This window comes from Protopterus annectens, chromosome 5.part1 (genome assembly GCF_019279795.1).
Source record: "Protopterus annectens isolate FY-2018-M chromosome 5.part1, PAN1.0, whole genome shotgun sequence".
Classification (NCBI taxonomy): domain Eukaryota; kingdom Metazoa; phylum Chordata; order Ceratodontiformes; family Protopteridae; genus Protopterus; species Protopterus annectens.
In genome coordinates, this window is record NC_056736.1 from 307,819,760 (window position 1) to 307,838,977 (window position 19,218).

The 19,218-nt window shown below is 42.8% G+C and overlaps 1 protein-coding gene across 2 annotated transcripts in view; it reads left to right on the forward strand.

The window, feature by feature from the left end:
- UGGT2 (UDP-glucose glycoprotein glucosyltransferase 2) overlaps positions 1-19,218 on the forward strand; it is a 4,352,373-nt gene that overhangs the window by 2,396,371 nt on the left and 1,936,784 nt on the right. For both annotated transcript variants that reach the window (XM_044072987.1, XM_044072988.1), the window contains exon 24: positions 18,416-18,546. In XM_044072987.1, coding sequence (XP_043928922.1) covers positions 18,416-18,546 — 131 coding nt within the window. The remainder of the gene's footprint in view (positions 1-18,415; positions 18,547-19,218) is intronic.

Consider the following 19,218-nt stretch of genomic DNA (forward strand, 5'->3'; position numbering starts at 1 on the left):
GTACCCAATCCTAAAGAATTTGTCTCAAAGCCCAGCTTGGCTTCTACCTCAAATTCCTCATCTCCTGACACAACAAAACCATCAGATTCTGCACAGTCAACTCAGAACCTTAAACCTGGCAGCATTGCAGATAATGTAGCCGCTCAGACTGCACCTCTCTCTAAAGCTGTTATGGATGTCATTTTAGAAGCCAGGAGGCTCAGTACTAGGAAATCTTATGCAGAAAAATGGAAGAGATTCTGTGCTTGGAACCAGGCGCAAGGGCTCGAACCACTTGTCCCTAACATTCCTCAGATTTTACAGTACCTAACTGAGATGCTGGACAAAGGCTTATCTTTCTCATCTATTAAAATCCACGCCGCTGCCATTTCAGCTCATTACAATACGGAACCTCCTATTTTGTCACATCCTCTACTACGACAATACCTCAGAGGGGCAAAAAATATAAGACCCCCAAGAAGAGCACCAGTACCTACTTGAGACGTCAATTTTGTTTTAGAAAAACTCACGCTGCCTCCTTTTGAACCAGCCAGCACAGCTGATCTAAAATTCTTGCCATGGAAAACTGCTCTGCTCCTAGCAATAACTTCAGCAAGAAGAGTCTCAGAGTTACAGGCATTAATGGCTGTGGAACCTTTCCTCATTTTTCATCAGGACAGGGTTTCTCTTAGGACAAACCCAACATTCATGCCAACAGTGGACTCCAATGTGGCCTTAAACCAAACCATTCATTTTCCTACTTTTTACCCAAATTCCCAGAATAAAGGGGAGAGACTTCTGCACGCTTTGGATATACACAGACAGCTATGATTCTACTTGGACAAAACAAAAGCTTTCAGAAAAACTGAGGAACTGTTGTAGCATATGCTGCAGGATCACAAGGAAAGCCTATTACAAAGCAGACAATCTCGAAATGGATAGGACACTGCATCCGCTTCTGTTATGCACAACCTGGCAAATCAGTGCCTAAGGGCATTAGGCCTCATTCTACCAGAGCAGCAGCCTTTCTCAGAGGAGTACCAACCAAAGACATTTTAGAAGCTGCAACTTGGAGCTCAGTGCACACTTTCACCAAGCACTGCCACTTACCTCTCTACTCTAAATCCAGAGCAGGCTTTGCCACTGCAGTTCTGCAGGGCCTGGTAGCCTCTCCAAATCCAATTTAGACCCAGCCACCCAACCTCAGCTTTGGGATTCCACCCAAGTGTAATGACTGCAACAGTGAAACACGATGAACATAGTACAGTTGTGTACCTACCATAAATGTAGATGTTCGAGTGTATTCACTGTTGCAGTCCAGGTTACCCACCCACCATCCCCCTTTATTGTTTCATTGCTGGGACTTTTCTGTACTTCTCATCTCTATACTACCTATGTAGTGTATTTGCTTATAGAAGAAGAAAATGTTTATAGTAATATATGCATGTTTTTTGGGCATAATTTTATCTTTCCAGACTTCCTATCTGGGGGCACCTGACATCTGGGGCAAGAAAAACTGAAGAAAATGGCGTCGGTTGCTACTTTTATACCCCTGGCGCACTGACTTCAGGGAAGAGGTGACAGCAACTGACGCTGGACCAAGACTTTGGAACTCGGGCCGACTGCGGGTCGCCTGCCAGCAGGATAACCCAAGTGTAATGACTGCAACAGTGAATACACTCTAACATCTACATTTATGGTAGGTACACAACTGTACTTTTTGTATTTGGGGGGGGGGTCATGTTGTGCAGGTATGAAAGCAACCGATTTTTTGCATTTGTACTTACAATCTTGTGTCAATATGCATACTTTATTTTATAAACAGTTGCAGTATTATGTGGATTATTTTAAGTGCTGATTACTGCATTGATGTAATTCACACAAAAGCACTAAAAGTAACTTTTAAAGTATGGGACCATGAAGTGAGTGAATGTCTTGAGTTTGTATAAGCGAGGTTACACTTTATCGGTATGCATGTATCTTGTGCTTTGACTGTAGCGTGATGAAAGATAGTTGTTTTGTTGTTAAGTAGTGAGGTCACTAGGTATTGTTAATTGATTTGTCTTTTATAATTTTTACAAACGTTTAAAATTTGTAAGAATTTTTGAGAAATGCTTCAGCTTTCTGGTGGAAGAGTTCTGAAAAAACTTGGCAACAGAAAATATTTTGTTTTCTGCTGCATTTTGCACATGTATGTTGAACATCTTAGTTTTGCAGTAGTGGTTTAATGGTTTCTCTCTTCCCCCTAATCATAAACCTAAAATGGCAGCACTTTTCTTTGAGTGCTAACCCCTGTTGCTGGCATACACATCCCATTGAAGTTTGTCTGTCTGACAGCTGGTAAAGAAGAGTGTCCTACAAAAGCACGCAGGGCGTGGAATTCATAAGCTGTTAGGGCATTGTTCTTTGTTAATTAGAATGGGTAGTAGCCATGTGCAAGGGATAGGCAATTCAAACAAGCAGATGGCATGGCCAAAAAGAGTGCTGTGCATTACATGCCAATGAATACATTATGACACAGGAATGAGGAACACTATACACATGAAGTAACTTAAAATTATTTTGCAGTTCCAAAGAGTATAAAATGGTGGCACTGCATGGCACCACATCCCCCTTTGAATGCTAAGAATATCAGTAGCACAGCAACATGTTGGGGACTGTAATGCTAGATGTTGCCGCAAAGGTATGTGTAGCCCAGGGGAAATATTAAGGATACTGCAGTTGTCAGTCTTGAAAATCCTTGACCATTTTCTCTGTATAATGCTACAACATGTGGAGGATTTCATCTGTAACCCAAGACAGCAAGGAAAAAAAGCACTAACACCATATGGGCCTTTTATGGCATAGTCCATTTCCCTGAAGCTGTGGGCGACATAAATTGTGCACATGTTGCTGTCAAGGCCCCAGCTAGTCCAAAGGCTCTGCATTACATCAACAGTAACAGCTTTCACTCCTTGACATTTCAGAAAATCTGTATTAGTTCAGGCATTAATTGTGTTGGGTTCATGTGCCACCCAGGTAGTTTACATGATTCACAAATTTAATACACATCCAGCCTGTGCCAGTGATTCATGCATTGGGGCTTTATACAGAGTGAGCAGTTTGGTAGGCGCACACATGCTAAATAGACTGGTCTTTACATGAATATACCTTGCAAGTAGGAAGCAGGCATTTTGTTATATATTGTGTAATGTGTGTTTCAGGTGATACTAGCTATGCCCTAGAGCCCTGGTTGATGATCCCAATGTCCAGCCCCAAACAAGTCTGAGAATAGCCATTAACACAGTCCACACACAAATGTGAAATGTAGTGGAGCATGTAGTCTAATTACTGAACAGATGACTCCATTGCCTAGGCACCTCTAAAGGTGGACTGCAGAGCACTGCAGACTTATACGGTAAGATCTTTGTAGTGTATGTCATGCTAAACAACATAGCATTGCGTAAACAAATTTAGAAACAATTCACTGTCATGAAAGAGCCTTCCCTATCGGTCACAGCAGCAGCAGGAAGGGCAGGATGAAGAGTCATGGGAGCTCATGCAGGAACAGTACCACAACTGAAGCAGATGCTGGCACACTAACAAAAAGATATTGTGTGGTTTGTGACTATGGACCATGACACTGACAAAACAGAATAAAATTATGCATGCAGTTTCCCACCAAGCTATGCATTATAGTGAATGGACTAGTGATGCTATACAAGGCTCATTCATCGTCGCCTCCATAGGTTGGAGGGGACACAGTGACACATTGCTGTAACAATATATAGTGGATAGAGTCTTTGTAGGAGAATATGGCAGCTGTGTAGTCTAAGAAGTTGTGGTAGTCAGAAATCATATACTGTAGTGGTGGAGCTGTGCTGCCACAGTGTGATTGTTGGCAGTATCCTTTGTGTTGGTTTGTTGTGTTGGGGTCAATGCCATCCATAACACGGAAGGGACTAAACTACTGGTACTTGCACCCTGATGGGACATCCTGTTTTTGAGCCTGATGAGTGTCATTGCTTTATGACATGGATGGTAGATGTGTGCCCACAGGTGAATCCTCCCATTTATATACTTCAGCCATGCTTCAGAATATGAGCCTGTAACCCCATGCCCCTCGTAGCATATCCTTCCCATGATTTCCTGTGTTTATAGTGTGAAACTTCCCAGCCACAGGCAGATGCCGTTGTGCCAAACTAGTGTCATGGGTTCTAGTTACAAATGCACCACTAGAGCTGACTCATGCTCACTGACATTGACTCCAGCATTTGTTGTCATTGAAATACTTCCTTAACTCTGAGAAACTCCATTTATGTAGAGGCTTTTATGAAGTTGTTTTTTTTTAATTTTTTTTTTTTTGAGTTGTACATTTGTAAGTGGTGTTGTGCTAAACAACTCTGATGCTTTATATCATGGTAACAAAGGCTAGTTAGCAAGGTGGTTATGCTAGTGAAGTAAGTTGGAACCATAGTCTGTGATTCATGGCCAGTGAGCAAAGCATTATTAATACATGTTGTCATGAGGTGTGCAAATCACAGTGAATATAAAGCATGTATATTTCCATATTGCATACAGCATGTGTGTTCCAGTATTGTCACAGTGCAATGCTGTGTCCATGTTATGATGCAGTGCGGCAGCTGTACATTGCAAAACATGTGATGCACTATTTTCCTTCTTTTCCTCCTTGAGTGGATTTGATTAAGTGGCACATCTACTTCGGGGATTTGAGAATGCAGAGTTTGGCTAGGTGAACCAGGGAGAGCAGATTTTCCTCTTCTCCCTGCTCAGGAACTTTAGCGTGTCCCTGATGGGCAGTTATGATGGCCATTTGAGGAAAATGGATGGCTGCCATGAGCTAGCTTAGGATGCTGAGTAATGCCATCAGCATCAGCCATTTTGGTGAGCAATGTCAGCATTGTGACCATGATCTGAAGGAGCACCATCCTGACCTGCTTCACTGGTGAGAGACAGGATTTCAGGAGAGAAAATTCTTTTCACTACATTTTTAAACTGTGTTAAATTTCGTACATGTATATAGATGTATACTTAACAGTATGCACTTTGTTTTCCAGTGGTAGAGGAGCAGCACATGCACATGATTGCCTGCTGCTGATGCTGGGAACATCTGTCTGGGTGGTGGAGAGTGTAGGTGGTGTGTTCTAGCCTAGTTCACATATGACCTGATATTATTCTCATACATATGTCTGATGATCCTTTCTCATTCTTTTATCCATCCACAGGTCCAGTTCAGAAGGAGGAAGAGCTGTCCAGTGTGACTCTGCCAGAAGCCACCAAATTGAAAGTGACCTCAAAGTCTGCCTTTCAACAACGTTGGTGGGGCTATAGGCTTCTTTGCTGGAGGTGACTTGGAAGAGTCATGGGCACCCTACCTTTCCATCTCTCGGGGGGGGGTGAGATTGCTCTCCTGAAAGTGGACAGGGAGTGCCTCCAGGCTTGAAGTTCTGAGGCTTCTTACCACTGAGGTCTATTGGCAGCTGGATGACTGTGTAGGGAACATCAAATGCCTTGTAGAGCAGCTGGGCTTCTGTAGCAGCCAACCCGTACCATCGACCACTCAGTGAGTGATGCCTGTAGCTGCTGTTCTCTGGGCCAACCTGGCAGGAGGCCATGCCAGAAACCCATCCTATGTCTATTTGGGTTTACTTCCTCCCTTGTGTATCATTTCAAGTTCTTCATTCATTGTGAAACCCATCTCATCACCAGTTATCCTGCCTCTGTATGTGTCTGTCCTACTCAACATTTGTGAATATATTATCCCATCTGTGTCTGTGTTTTCTGCTCATACCCTTGCTTTCTGACCTTCTCAATTTGTCCCATACCTGTCCCTTCATTTACTTCCACACCTGCCTCTCTGTTGTAAAGTTTACAAAAAGTGCTTTTTCCCACCAAAAAAAAGATTTATCCACGTTCCAGACCTTATGGTTGTCTTTATTTCTGCTTGCTGTTTACCCTTTCCTACTTTTCTGCCTAAATTCTTCAACATTGATATGCTGATTATGGCGGTCACTACATTGTGCACACACATTGCTGTGGCAGCTCTGTATTGTTTTTAGCTATATGTTGCTTGCACATGTGAATGCACACTGACCAATCCATGCTAACTTGCCTTAGCTGTGACATATTGCACTTTGTCACACAAACTTGTCTAGCACTACTCATGTTGCACTTTTGATATAGCTTGGTCTTTCTTTTTTGCCCACTGATGAAGTTTAAGACACACCTTCTCTCTCATTTGCTACTCTGCTTTCTTTTATTGTTTTAACAGCTAGAGTCTTTTGGTAAGTCATACCTTCATTGTTAGTCTTCACACAGGCTTCTTCAGTTATTTTAATGGTTGGAGTCTTTTGACCAGAATCACTGTAACATTTATTTAAGAACCTTTCAGTCCAGAGCCAAATCTAAGATTCTAGATCTACGCCTTTTTCTGTACTAGAGCTGTGTTTGTGGCAACATATCTTGTTGAACTTTTCTTTTCCATAATTTCAATTTTATGCTTATTAGTTGTTTTATGCTTGCAGTCATAATTTAGGTAGTAGAATTGTGTCCCCTGAATTTAATAATCCCTCCTTTTCTTTTTCATCTATTGCAATATTACGTTTGGCAAGTTTAAAAACAGCACACTGGTAAAAACAGATTCTACACCTCTGCTAAGTTCAGAATTGTCACATTCGTTAGGTTTACATTCCAAAGGCAAACTTTGCTGTCTAGCATAAACAGTTTTATAAACATAGAATCATTATCAGCTGCACAATACTTGGCTCTGTCCTTTTCTAGAGCATTTAAAATAGACCAACTCAAATCATAACAGTTTTTTTTCTTGTTTATAGGCAAATCAGCATTCTATTAACTTAAGAGTGTGCAATTTTATTTAGCAGCATATCTTCCACTAAATAACTAGCTGTTCAGAATACATCAGAACACATTGGAATATATGTGTGTGTGTATATATATATATATATATATATATATATATATATATATATATATATATCTTTAAATATTTAAGTTACGTTACTAAAGAATGCTCTTGTAAACTGTCTATAGCCAAAACTTCTAAAATTTTACTAACATTATTTACATGACATTGTAGCCATAGCTTTAAAATCTGCATTATGTTAACCATTTGTGAACTTGCTGGTCTGTCTATACTGAATGTCCATTGTGAAAGTTTAAAGATTTTGTTTCAGATAAAAATTCTGCCAGAATCTCTTATTTCAGTTTCTGATAGTTGTGGGCATCAAAATTTTCTAGGTTGATATATGCCTTTGGAGAGCTGTATTTTAAGTGTAATGAGATATTTATGACCCATTTGACTTGTGTCCACTTGTTTTGAGTCATATGCCTTTTCAAAGCCACTAGGTAGGTCTTCACGTTATCTTTCTTACTACGTTTCTTCGGAAGGCCACAGCTGCTGAAATTCCATATAATGATGTATGGCTTGCTCACTAGTGAGGATATTTGTTGTTGTAGTCTAAGTAGGTCTTGGTTGGTGATTGGCTGCACAAGGCCTCTGTGATTTTCTTAATTTTTTCACAATATTCAGTTGCTACAGTTCAGTATGCACAGGGATTTGGTTTTACTAACAGAAAAAATGCAGGGTACCCTAATGTTACTGCCATGAGAGGATTCTTTCCTTATCATATCCCCATATAGATACAAGGATTTTAACAGTTCCTTAGTGTACATTTTTCTGCTTTTTAACCAGAGTAAATCTCCTTAAGGGCACAATGTCTAAAGAGTTCTTGAATTTTTGAGAGCTTTTCAAGCCATGCAGTGCATGTTCCCACCACCTTAAAAGGTAGCTTTCACTGTGAAGGTTGTGAAGCAGCCTCCGGAGTAATTGCTCCTCTGGCAGAGCTTGCATCTTTTTGTGGGGGGAAAAAACCTAGGTAAAGTAATTTCTAGGTACTTTTAAGAAGTAACAGAACATTTTCTTCCATCATTTTCCACCATTGTAGCAAAGAACAGTCTGTAGCAGTAGTTTCCATCCATAATGTGTGGTTTATTTATATTAACAGTGAAAATATACGTGTATTTGCAACAAGTCATGGGGTAACAGAAAATAAACTTTCATTTATTGATATCAGTATTCTTGGTTTCTTTTACACTTAGCGCATGTAGTAAAATAAGACTTACAAATGTCAGTCGTTTTCAACACTGACCATGGATTCTGTAAACACAGGACTAGTAGTAAAAAGATATTTCTAAACAGCAGCCCTGTTGACAAAGTTTTTACCCTGTAGCAGCTTCTTTCAAAGTCAGTAGTTCCACTTATAATAATGTTAAGGCCACATTCATCCTTCACTGACATGCATCTCCACAAGACTCCTCTACCATATCATCTTAGCCTAGAGGTGAGGAGTTTGACTGATAGGATATGGTTAGAGATTCTGATATAGTGCCAAAATTGGCTGGTTCTAGTTAAATTCCTGCCTGTCTCTGTGAAAGAGCAACACTCCCAGCATTACAGCTTTGTGTTTCCTTGATTCCGTCCCTGGCTTAGCAATATTTATATATACATTCATTACATATGTATATAAATATAAATACAATGTGAAAATTTAAATGGCAAGATTGCCAAGATGCAAACTATTGAGCAAGCTACTTGATTGCACAAGGAAACTTTTTTTTTTGCCGGGGACAAGTCTTTGCCCTTCATACACCACTGTAATTTGTATCATTTGTATATAACAAATCTGAGATTGTACAAAAATGGGGACCGAGGAAACTCTTACTCCACTCTTTTGTACCAAAACCAGCACTGTATTTTCAACACCAGTGTTTGGTAATTCGCATTTTAACTGCAATAATGTTAAAATCTTTATTATAAGGGGGTGGTAGTTTTGTGGGCATATAACTTAAACGCTGATGAACTTGCTGCTACAGTAGTTAGCATGCAGTGTGCTACACGTGTTCTAGAGAAATCAGTTTGAATGTCGGTCTCATGGAAGTTAAGACTACATCTCTTCTCCCTTTCTGTTATTTTTAAGCCTCATAACTTAACTGCAAACAGAACCTAAGATGGAGTGTCCCTCAAAGGCAAGAAAATAATGTTGGAAATGCAGACTTATGCATCTGGGAGTTGGAGAATATCTTGTAAAGGTCTGAGAAGCTAGGAGGTCTGAAATGGAAAACAGTCTAGGAGGAGGAGTAATAAGGAAAGGGACGAACTGAAGCTGACAAGATGGATCAACACTAGAAAAGCTTTAGAGAGAGAATGGTGCATGGACTGTAAGACAGCTATTAGAGGCTGACCCAGAGAGGGAGTGTGGAGTCTCAAGATGAGGGAAGAGAGAGGGAATGTGCAGTGATGCAGTCCTAAATTCCTGGAAGTAACATTTGTGGAACTGACTTGTAAAAGAGGTGAAAGAAATGTAAGGTAGAGAGGGATGAAATGGAGTGAAGTGTATCCTAGTAGAGACTTGTGCAGTACAAAGAGAAGTATGATAAAATGACAATTAAGCCCTCCTTGTGAATGCACCATAGCTCCATTCATTCCCCATGACAGAAGCCCCATAATGGAGTATGATGCTGCCATTCCCGGTGGAGGGAATCATGCTTTCTTCTTAAGCTTTATATTTCCTGTACTTGCTGTATGGCTTCCATCACATGCAACAAGGTGACTATGAGGTGTGCCCATGCTGCTATGTTTGATTCATTCCAAGTCATTGTCTTCTAATGACAGCAATGTTGATGTGATAAATAGTTTCCACTGGGGATTCTGACACAGAAAATGTTCCAAGTCACATACTGTGCTGGAGACCAGCCTATAGTACATGATCTATATTCTATGTTCTTCGTGTTTTTCCTAAGGAATAGAAGGTCTGATGTGAATATACCTCAGGTGGATCCTCTAGAATATGACCCCAAAGCAAATAGGCATATGTGAGGCAGATAACAGCTACTAAACATTGTGATTCTGACACTGAAGACACCTTGTGCTCTACTTCCTGTCTGGAAAACTTTTCCTTTTGAGGATTTCCTTCTCAGAATATAGGAGGTGTTACAGTGGTAAGCCATAGCATGCTCCAAAGCCCAGCAAAGCTACTGATCCTATATAGGTTTGCCTCAGCCTTAACCTCTAGCTGTCCATCCAATGCCAGATGTCCTTGAAGGTGTTTTTTTTGATGGACCAATGGAGCCTGATTTGTATCTTCCTGCTGATAGGCAGCCTGAGCTGTTTTACAGTGTCAAGGACTTCCAGTTACCTTTTTAAGAACTCCTTGGTGGGTCCTGGTGTGGAGTCTGTGGACATTAGCAAGGGAGCTACTTCAGCTCCTACCAAGAGTCTCATTCCCAGTAAGGCTTTGCTATCCTTTTATTAAATCCCCTAAATTGACAGTCCCACCTGCTTAATTACCCTCAGTCCCTGCTGGAAAAGATGAGGGTTAAGGCAGCAGGGATTGAAGACAAGGATTTAAATCAAGAGGTGTTGGACCAGTGTGACTTGTTTTCCCAGGTAGCCAGGCATTCCAAGAAATGAGGCTGTGATGCTGCATCATAAAAGGCAGCAGCTACTGAGTCTGTAATATGGAGACATGCCTGGCTGAGGACTTTGCCACTGCCAGACAATGTTAGAACAGAAATCCTTAATACCTCTTTGAACAAGGGTCTCCTGCTTGGACCTCCTGCTCAGGAAATTTGCAAAAACATGGAATAGAAGGGGAAGAATGCCCAATGTGTTGGGCAGAGATTTCAGTACCCAGGCTTCAAGGTGTAGCTGGAACTTCCCAGTAAAGACTTGGCCTTCTCACCCTAAGCAGAAAATGATTAGACTTGGTAAAAAAAGAATGGTGGGAATTAAGAAGGAATGGCAAGGTACACCCATACACAAGTCTGACGGCCTACAAAGCCAAGACACCCACAGGAATCTACCCCATCCAAACAACCTTCCCTTCCTCCTCGTCCATCCTCAGAGATTGTTGGGGGAACATGTCCTTCTTTATAAGAAACTGGGAGGAAATTGCACAAGACCAGTGGCTACTAAATATCAGCAGAAAAAGTTAGAGAGAGATGGTCCCTTTGTTAAATAATCTTGTTCATCTGTATGGGTCAAGATAGGTTTTATTGCTCTTAGGCAGTCAGTGGGTAGTATGCCCTTTAAAATTTTGCGACTAGCAGTAACAATGGCATATTCTACACTTGATTCTCAAAGAGCTGAGGTTGCTTCTACTGTTATTTATTTTGAAATGCTGCATTGTGTTTCCAGGTTCTGTGAGCAACCAATAAACAAATCACCTGTATTATTTGTTCTTTCAAACAAAACAACTTGCTCTTTAAACAGCTTCCAAAAGCATATTTCTCTACTTTTTTGTAGTGTGTTTCATTCCAGAAATTTGAAGTACTGTCTATCTCACATCTTCGGAAACAGCATAGCTACCACTGATCTAAGAAAGGGACTGTAAAGTTGCCACCTTGTTTTTTTTTTCTTCTCAAGTAATTAAGCAACATTTTAAAACTAACACTGTTGATTTGCATGAAGTACATCATCTTTACCATCCCTAGTAAAACATCATGTGACATGAAGTTGTGTGGTTAGGCAGTTGGCTGATATTTTGACTAATATTTATGATCTCATCTCCTTTGTGTGTACTGAATAAATACATGCAGTTGGTTATATGGATGTAGGTAGACTGCTTCTGCTCTGTGGCATGGGCGTTTAAGCCATTTGAAAAAAAAATTGAGTTGTCATTTGCCAATACAGCTTCCTGACAAACATAGTTTTCAGTATTTTACTGAGATGTTCAATGTTGCCCATGCATCTGTCCACTTCTCAGATGTGAGGCATTGATTTATGATTTGTATCCAAAGAAGTACATTTGTAGTTGCATTGGCCCATAGTGATTCATTTAAAACTCTTGGTGAAGCAAGGTAAATATTAATCTGAAGTAGTTAACTTCATTTTATCTGCAACCTGTGGGTATATGGATCCGTATCGGATCCGAGCCGGCAACTTTTTTTCTAGCATCTGCTCCAAGCTCCGAGCTCCTCCCCTTACCCATAATGCCCTACCATCTCCTATCTTCCCTCAGATCTCGTTTGCCACCCCAGTAGTGTGCATCGTGGTCTCGTTTGCTCTGAGCTCAGGGATAGTAAGTAGAATTTTTTGCTGATATCTAGGTGTGCTTGACTATGATTTCCCTTCCCTTCTGTAGTATCGCGTTTGGTCATTAGTGTTAAAAAAAAAAAAAAAAAAAAAAAAAAGTTTTTTGTATAGAGTAGTAGTTAGGCCTGCCCTTCCCCTACCTGCGTGTGTGTTTTTTTTGGAAAGGTAGTGCTTGTACCTTGGAGTGCAGGACTATGGCTGACCAGCCAAAGCCTGTTTTCAAAAAATGTACAGAGTGTGGCCATAAGCTTTCCCCAGCCGATGGTCACACTTTGTGTGCGATATGCTTAGGAGTGGTACATTTGTCCACTCAGTGTGCTGTCTGTTCAGGTTTCAACCCTAGGGCCCTTAGGGATCGTAAAGCCAAGCTAGTTGCCAAAGGCCTTCTCCCTGCTGCCATGCTGGAATCTGCCTCGGCTTCGGTCTCTAGTGTACCACCTTCCACCCAGACAGGGACTCAACCTCCCTCTTCGTCTGGCGATGGGTCTTCAAAGTACAGATCTTCAGTCAGCGAGTCTGACAAAGATAAGGAAAAAGAAAAAGAGAAGGAAAAGGAAAGGCGCAGAGAGGAAAGGGAGAAAAAGAAGGACAGGCATTGTAAGAGGTCCCCAGACAGGGAGCTCTTTCTCAGCCCCCCCCCCATCTAAGACCATGAGGCCTGTTTCTCCACGACTCCGGTCTCCTCGTTTCTCACCGGAGCCATTGGAACATTCGGACCCGAGACCCTCCTCCCCACTCCGCAGACCAGCCAGATCCGAGTCGGTGGCCTCTTCGAGGTCGACTCAGAGCCTATCGGACATGGATATGGATAGGATGATGCAGAGATCTATTCAGACCCAAATTCAGATGGGAGTCTTGCCAGGTCCTTCTCCCTCTGAAGGGGCGACCTACATGCCTCTTCTCCACACCATCTCTCCTTCCCCGATCCGTGCTTCGGGCTCTTGGATCCAAGGTTTTTCGGAGCTGGTAGCTCGGCGTCGACTGTTCCTCCAACCTCGACTCCGGCTGTTACCTTGAGTTCTCGGATCCGACTTGTTCGGATCCTAGTGACTCTCGGAGCTGCGGACAGGGAGTCGGACCCGGGGAATGGATTCTTCGGCTCTGACCTTTTCAGATCTGATCCGTTCCCTCAGAACTCAGGCTAGCCTGTCTTCGGCTTTGGTCCCCGCTTCGGATCCGGGGAGGGCTTCTCCCTCGGCCTTCGAAGTGGTGGAGAGGGTTCTCTCCCAGGGATTGAGACCCCAGCACATCCCCTCGGATACCACCCAGGCCCCCCTGGATTTGGCGACGACTCCCTTCATCCTGTCTCAGGGACAGCTCATGCCAGAGGATCCCCAGGTCATTTTCCATGAGGAAACCCCTGCGGCTCACGGATCCCCTTCTGAAAGTCTCACTGAAGAGGGTCACTGAAGAGGGCCACCATAAGCGCAAGTGCAAAAGGAGGCACTTGGACTCCCCCGAGTCCCTCACTACTGACATTGACTTAGATGAAGGAGAAGGTTTCCCCCAGGTCACCTCCCAAAGACGTCTCCTTCAGAGAAATTATGGAGATCCTCCGCCAGAGGGGAGGTTGGTCAGCCCCAAAACCTTCTGGGGATGAGTCAGTGTTCCTAGAGGCCTTTGACACGGGCCCATCTACTTCCTGGGTGTCCCCACCAGCAGACCCCTTGGTGGACGTCGTCACCACGCGGGCATGGAAGGAGCCCAACACCGTAGACCCCATCCCCAAATGCCCTGACAAGGTTTTATCTCCCCCTTCCGAAAGACAACCCTGGTCGAAAGGAGCCCCTGTTGATGCCATGTTGGTTGCATCGGCCACGAAGAAGGAACTAGCACAGGAGAGTTCCTTAGTCCACCCTCCACAAAAGTAGTCCAGGTCGGTGGATAGGTTTGGGAAGCGCGTATACTCCTCAGTGACTTTTTCTATCTGTGCGCTGAATTATTTGGCATATGTGATTCGGCTTCAGCAAGACCTTGCTTTGGAATTCGCTGAGTCGCCCCCAGAGTCTTTATCGCCGCAGGACAGACAGCTGTTCTCGGCGAAAATGTCTACTCTGAAGTCAGTCTCAAACACATCTGTGCGGCTACTTTCCCATGCCACGGAAGGAGCAGCTAGGGCGGCCTGGACAGGCATAGCCATGAGACATCATGCCTTGCTCAGATTGTGTCAGTTCGTGGAACCTTTCAAGGCGTCGTTTATCAACACACCCAATGACAGTTCTTCCCTTTTGGAAAGAGAGTACATGACACACTTGTCTAGAGCAAAAAGGATGGGAAGACTTTGGCTGCCATCGGAGTCCACTTCTCTACCCTCAGCAGTCCTTCTCTAGGAATCAAAGAGGGCAGAAGAAAATGTGGTTCCGAAAAATCTCAGTTTTCCCGGGATTCTCAGGACAGCTATTCCCCCAGAGGTAGAGGGGGACAGGATTGACGCCGGCCCAGAGGTAGTGGGGGGTCCCATTAATTTCGGGTCTAGGGAACCCTTCTTTGATAGACCCGGTCAGCAGCCCTGAGGGGTTGCCCGACTGTCCTACTCTGGATGCAGTCGGGGGACGATTGTCCTTACACCCAGCGGCATGGGATTCCATTATGACAGATCGCTGGGTTCTTCAGATAATATCCAGAGGTTACTCTATTCCTTTCGTTGCCCTTCCAAATATTACAAAACACCTCCCGGATGTTTCACCCACTCACAGGGAGGCCACAGCTCTAGTGGTTTCAAAGCTGCTTCTCAAATAAGCCATCAAAAAGGTCCCCCCGATCAGTCCGGATTAGGCATCTACTCAAGGTTTTTCTTGGTGCCAAAAAAGACGGGGGACCTCAGGCCCATTCTAGACCTGTCAACATTAAACCTGTCGGTAGCCAAACAGAAATTCCAGACGGTCACCCTACAGTCCATTCTACCTTATCTCCGAGAGTGCAACTGGATGTGTTCATTAGATCATCAGGATGCTTACTACCGCATCAGAATACACAGAAGCTCCAGGAGGTTCCTGCTCTTTTGGCTGGGAGCCAGTCATTTTCAGTTCAGAGCCCTACCCTTTGGTCTCACCACAGCCCCCAGGGTGTTCACCAAGGTAATGGCAGTTGTAGCGGCTCACCTGAGGCTTCAGAGTATTCAGGTGTTTCCATAGATGGACAACTGGCTCTTCACTGCACCCAACAAGCATCACTTGTGTCTGGCCCGAGATTATTTCATTCGGTTAGCAGAGCTACTGGGAATTAGTCAATGTTCACAAATCCCATTTGCAACCAGTACAAGTTCTAGACTTCACTGGGGCACGGTTAGACACTTTGCAGATGAAGGTATTCATAACTCCATACAGGATTCTACTTCTCAGGTGCCACATAGCTCAGATAGCGAACTGCAAGTCTTCAAATGCGAGCAAAGTTCTCCGGGCTCTGGGCTCCATGGCTGCCACCATATCTATTCTCCCTTATGCGCGCCTTCACATGCAGATTCTTCAATGGACTCTGGCTGTTCAGTGGTTTTGTCTAGACCTGCCCATGGAATTTCTGATCAAAATCAGTCATGTCTGCAGGACATCTCTTCTTTGGTGGTTAACTTCATCGGAGATATCAAAAGGACACCCCTTTGCATCACCTCCAGTCCAAACCACAGTGACCACAGACACCTCCCAACTTGGGTGGGGGAGACACTGTTCGGGAAGGACAGTCCAAGGCACATGGTCCCAGGCAGAGACCAATTTGCACATAAATGTTCTAGAGATGAGGGCAGTGCTTTTAGCACTGGAAGCCTTTCACACAGTCCTCCCTCTCGGATTGATTGCAATTCAGTCAGACAACATGTCGGTCATCTGGTATATCAACAAGCAGGGGGGAACCAGATCCCTACCCTCTATGTCGCGAGGCCGTGAGAGTGTGGGAATGGGTGATTTCCACCGTTCGGTTTCTGATAGCAATGCACATCTCGGGGCGCTCCAACATTTTGGCGGACAGATTGAGTCGGGCCATTCTGATGCCTAATGAGTAGTCTCTGAAACAGTCAGTAGCGGAGGAGATTTGGCTTCTGTATGCTTATCCACCTTTACCTCTCATTCTGAGGTTTCTTCAGAAAGCTTGCCGACTACAGTGCAAATTGTTCCTCATTGTCCCGTTCTGGCCTCGTCAGGTTTGGTTCCCATTCCTTTGGTCTCATCTCTTAGCTCCCCGTGGGTTCTGGATCCCTGCCCGGAACTAATTTCCCATCCGTCGGGGACACGTCCACCCGATCTGGGCAGCCTCAAGCTAACAGCTTGGTTGCTCCAGTTCCATTAATTGCCAGGTCTTTCATCCCAGGTAAAATCCATTGTGGTGGCCTCTCTTTAAGACTCCACTAGGAAACTTTATTGCAGTAAATGGAAGCGCTTTTCCATTTGGGCCTCACAGAGAAAAATAGATCCCTTTACAGCCTCTGTTCCAGCGGTGTTGGACTTCCTGTCTGGTATCTTTCAGCAAGGAGCTAGTTCCTTCACAGTGAAAGTACAATTGGCAGCCATTTCCAGTTTTCACGTTGGTGAAGACAACATGGCTTTAGCCTCCTCTAGGCTGTGTAAGGCTTTTCTTAAAGGTACTTTTCTGTTACGGCCCCCTGTCAAGGATTCTGTACCTCCTTGGGACCTTACTTTTATTTTACAGGCATTGGTGGCTCCTCCTTTCGAACCTGCAGCTTCGGTGGACTTAAACCTTTTGTCCTGGAAGACAGCTTTCCTAGCCGCCATCACATCGGCTGGGAGAGTTTCTGAACTTCAAGCTCTGTCTGCCATGCCTCCGCATTTGGTCTTCCATAAGGATAGGGTCTCCCTCCGTACTAACCCTTCCTTCTTACCTAAAGTGGCATCTGAAGCAGACATAAACCAGTCCATTAATCTGCCTGTTTTCTTTCCTAACTTCCAAAATAAAGGTGAATACAAACTCCATTTGTTAGATGTTCATAGACAACTTCATTTTTATCTTCATAGAACGAAGTCTTTCCGCAAGACTGACCAATTATTTCCTTTTCCAAAGCGTTTATGGGAAAAGCTATTTCTAAAGTTTCTTTAGCCAGATGGATCACTCTTTGTATTTCACATGCCTACAAAGCAAAAGGTTTATCTCCTGCTGGTATAGTTAAGGCTCACTCTACCAAGTCCATGGCGACTTCTGCTGCTTTTTGGTCCAGGGTACCTTTGGACGATATTTGTGGACAATATTTGTGCAACAGCGACATGTGCCATTTCACATACCTTCATTTCCCATTAGAAATGGGATCTGATTTCGAGGGGTAGAGCATCCTTTGGCTCTGCAGTGCTCAGGAATATCCTTCTATAAGGGCCTCCCAGGATCGGAGTAGCTGGGGACTCTGTCCCACAGGTTTCAGATAAAATGAAGTTAACTACTTCAGATAAAGAAGTTATGTACTCACCATAACGTTCCATCTGAGTAGTTGTACTTCATTTTTCTGCAACATTCCCTCCCTCCGTCCCCCGGACCTTATCCTGTTTTCAGGGTTGGTTTATTGTGTTGAGTTGCATATATATTGTTAGTTGCAGCAAACTCGATCTGAGGGAAGATAGGAGATGGTAGGGCATTGTGGGTAGGGGGGGAGCTTCGAGCTTGGAGCAGATGCTAGAAAAAAAGTTGCCGGCTTGGATCCGATACGGATCCGTATACCCACATGTTGCAGAAAAATTAAGTATAACTACTCAGATGGAACGTTATGGTGAGTACATATCTTCTTTTTTCTTAACTTCAACAATGTTTTGCTTCAGTACAAAACAAATGTTTTATTGGTGGGAGAGAAGAAAGAACCCATCATGCCCTCATACACTTTCTCTGTTTACTAAATACATTAACTTTTTAAGGTTGTTGTACCTCAAAGTATATTGTGTTTTAAAACCTATTATTTCCAGCAAACTGAGCTATTATACTTGGCCAGCTGATGTTTCTGATAATCTGATTTTAGATGAACTAGAATGCTGCCTTGATGAATTATAATATATTTTGCTTTGTGTTTTCTCCACTTTTATTCAAGGAGGACATCACGTTTAGCTTTTGTTTTGTAATCCCTTTTAAAGCTATGTCACAAAAAGGCTGCTTGAACACTTGCTTTGCAGGTATTTAAAAAATATGCATAATCATTAATAATCTAAAATGTAGTCTACCTGCATTCATAAATTATGGTGTTGTATGTTTTTTTTCACTTGCATCTGTGTTCACTCTGATCATAACTTAACTTTTTTTTCTGAATGAAGTTTTAAAGTGCTGCCATTTGTCTGAAAGTTGATTAAAAAGCATACTGCATAAAATGAACTTCAGAATAAAGAATTCCTTGTTTCTTTTTAGATCTTGGGTCCCTTTGATGAAAATGAAGACTTCTACCCAGAAGATTTTCATCTGTTAGAAAAAGTAACTCTTAGCTCCTCATCAGAAAAAGTTAAGGAAACAATTGATCAAATGGATATGAATGTTAAACGGTATGTAGCTGTTTGAAGGGCTTAAAAAGTCATACATTTTGTGACTTTTCATGTTAGCTTTCCGTGCATTTTTTTTTCCGACTGCAGAGTGTTTCTGATTAGCAGAGAAGGGGGTTTCCCATAGTTTCATAGGGGCTTGCACAGTAAATGCAGCAACAGTACTATGCCAGTTGACCAAATGTTATTTTTTTCAAAAGTTATGTTGATTTTTTCTTCAGTGAAGTGCAAAACAACTCCCCACACACTGAGCAGTAGACAAGTTTATTTAATCCTCAAGCTTAATATAATCAACTCCAGTTGTTTCAGATTGTAAAAAAAAAAAAAAAAAACTACCAGGGGATGGAACATACCAGAGATTGTGTTCCTAAAGAAATTACTATTACTTCAAGTCAGGTTTTACCACCGTTGATGTGCAGTGATTACAGGGTTATAAAGGTTAATTGGTTGCTAGGTAATTCGGCCAAACTGAAATCTAAACCAATGCACATAAGGTTAATTACAGATTATATGGAAGCAAAACAGTCATAGTATAAAACTAACTGGAGTGAGATGTTCAGTGGAAAGTTTTGAAAGAGAAATTGAGTGCAAAAAATAAAAAAAATGTTTTAACATTAGGATCTAGGTATACAACGTCAGGGGATATATTGCCATAAGAACAAGATATCTCATTAA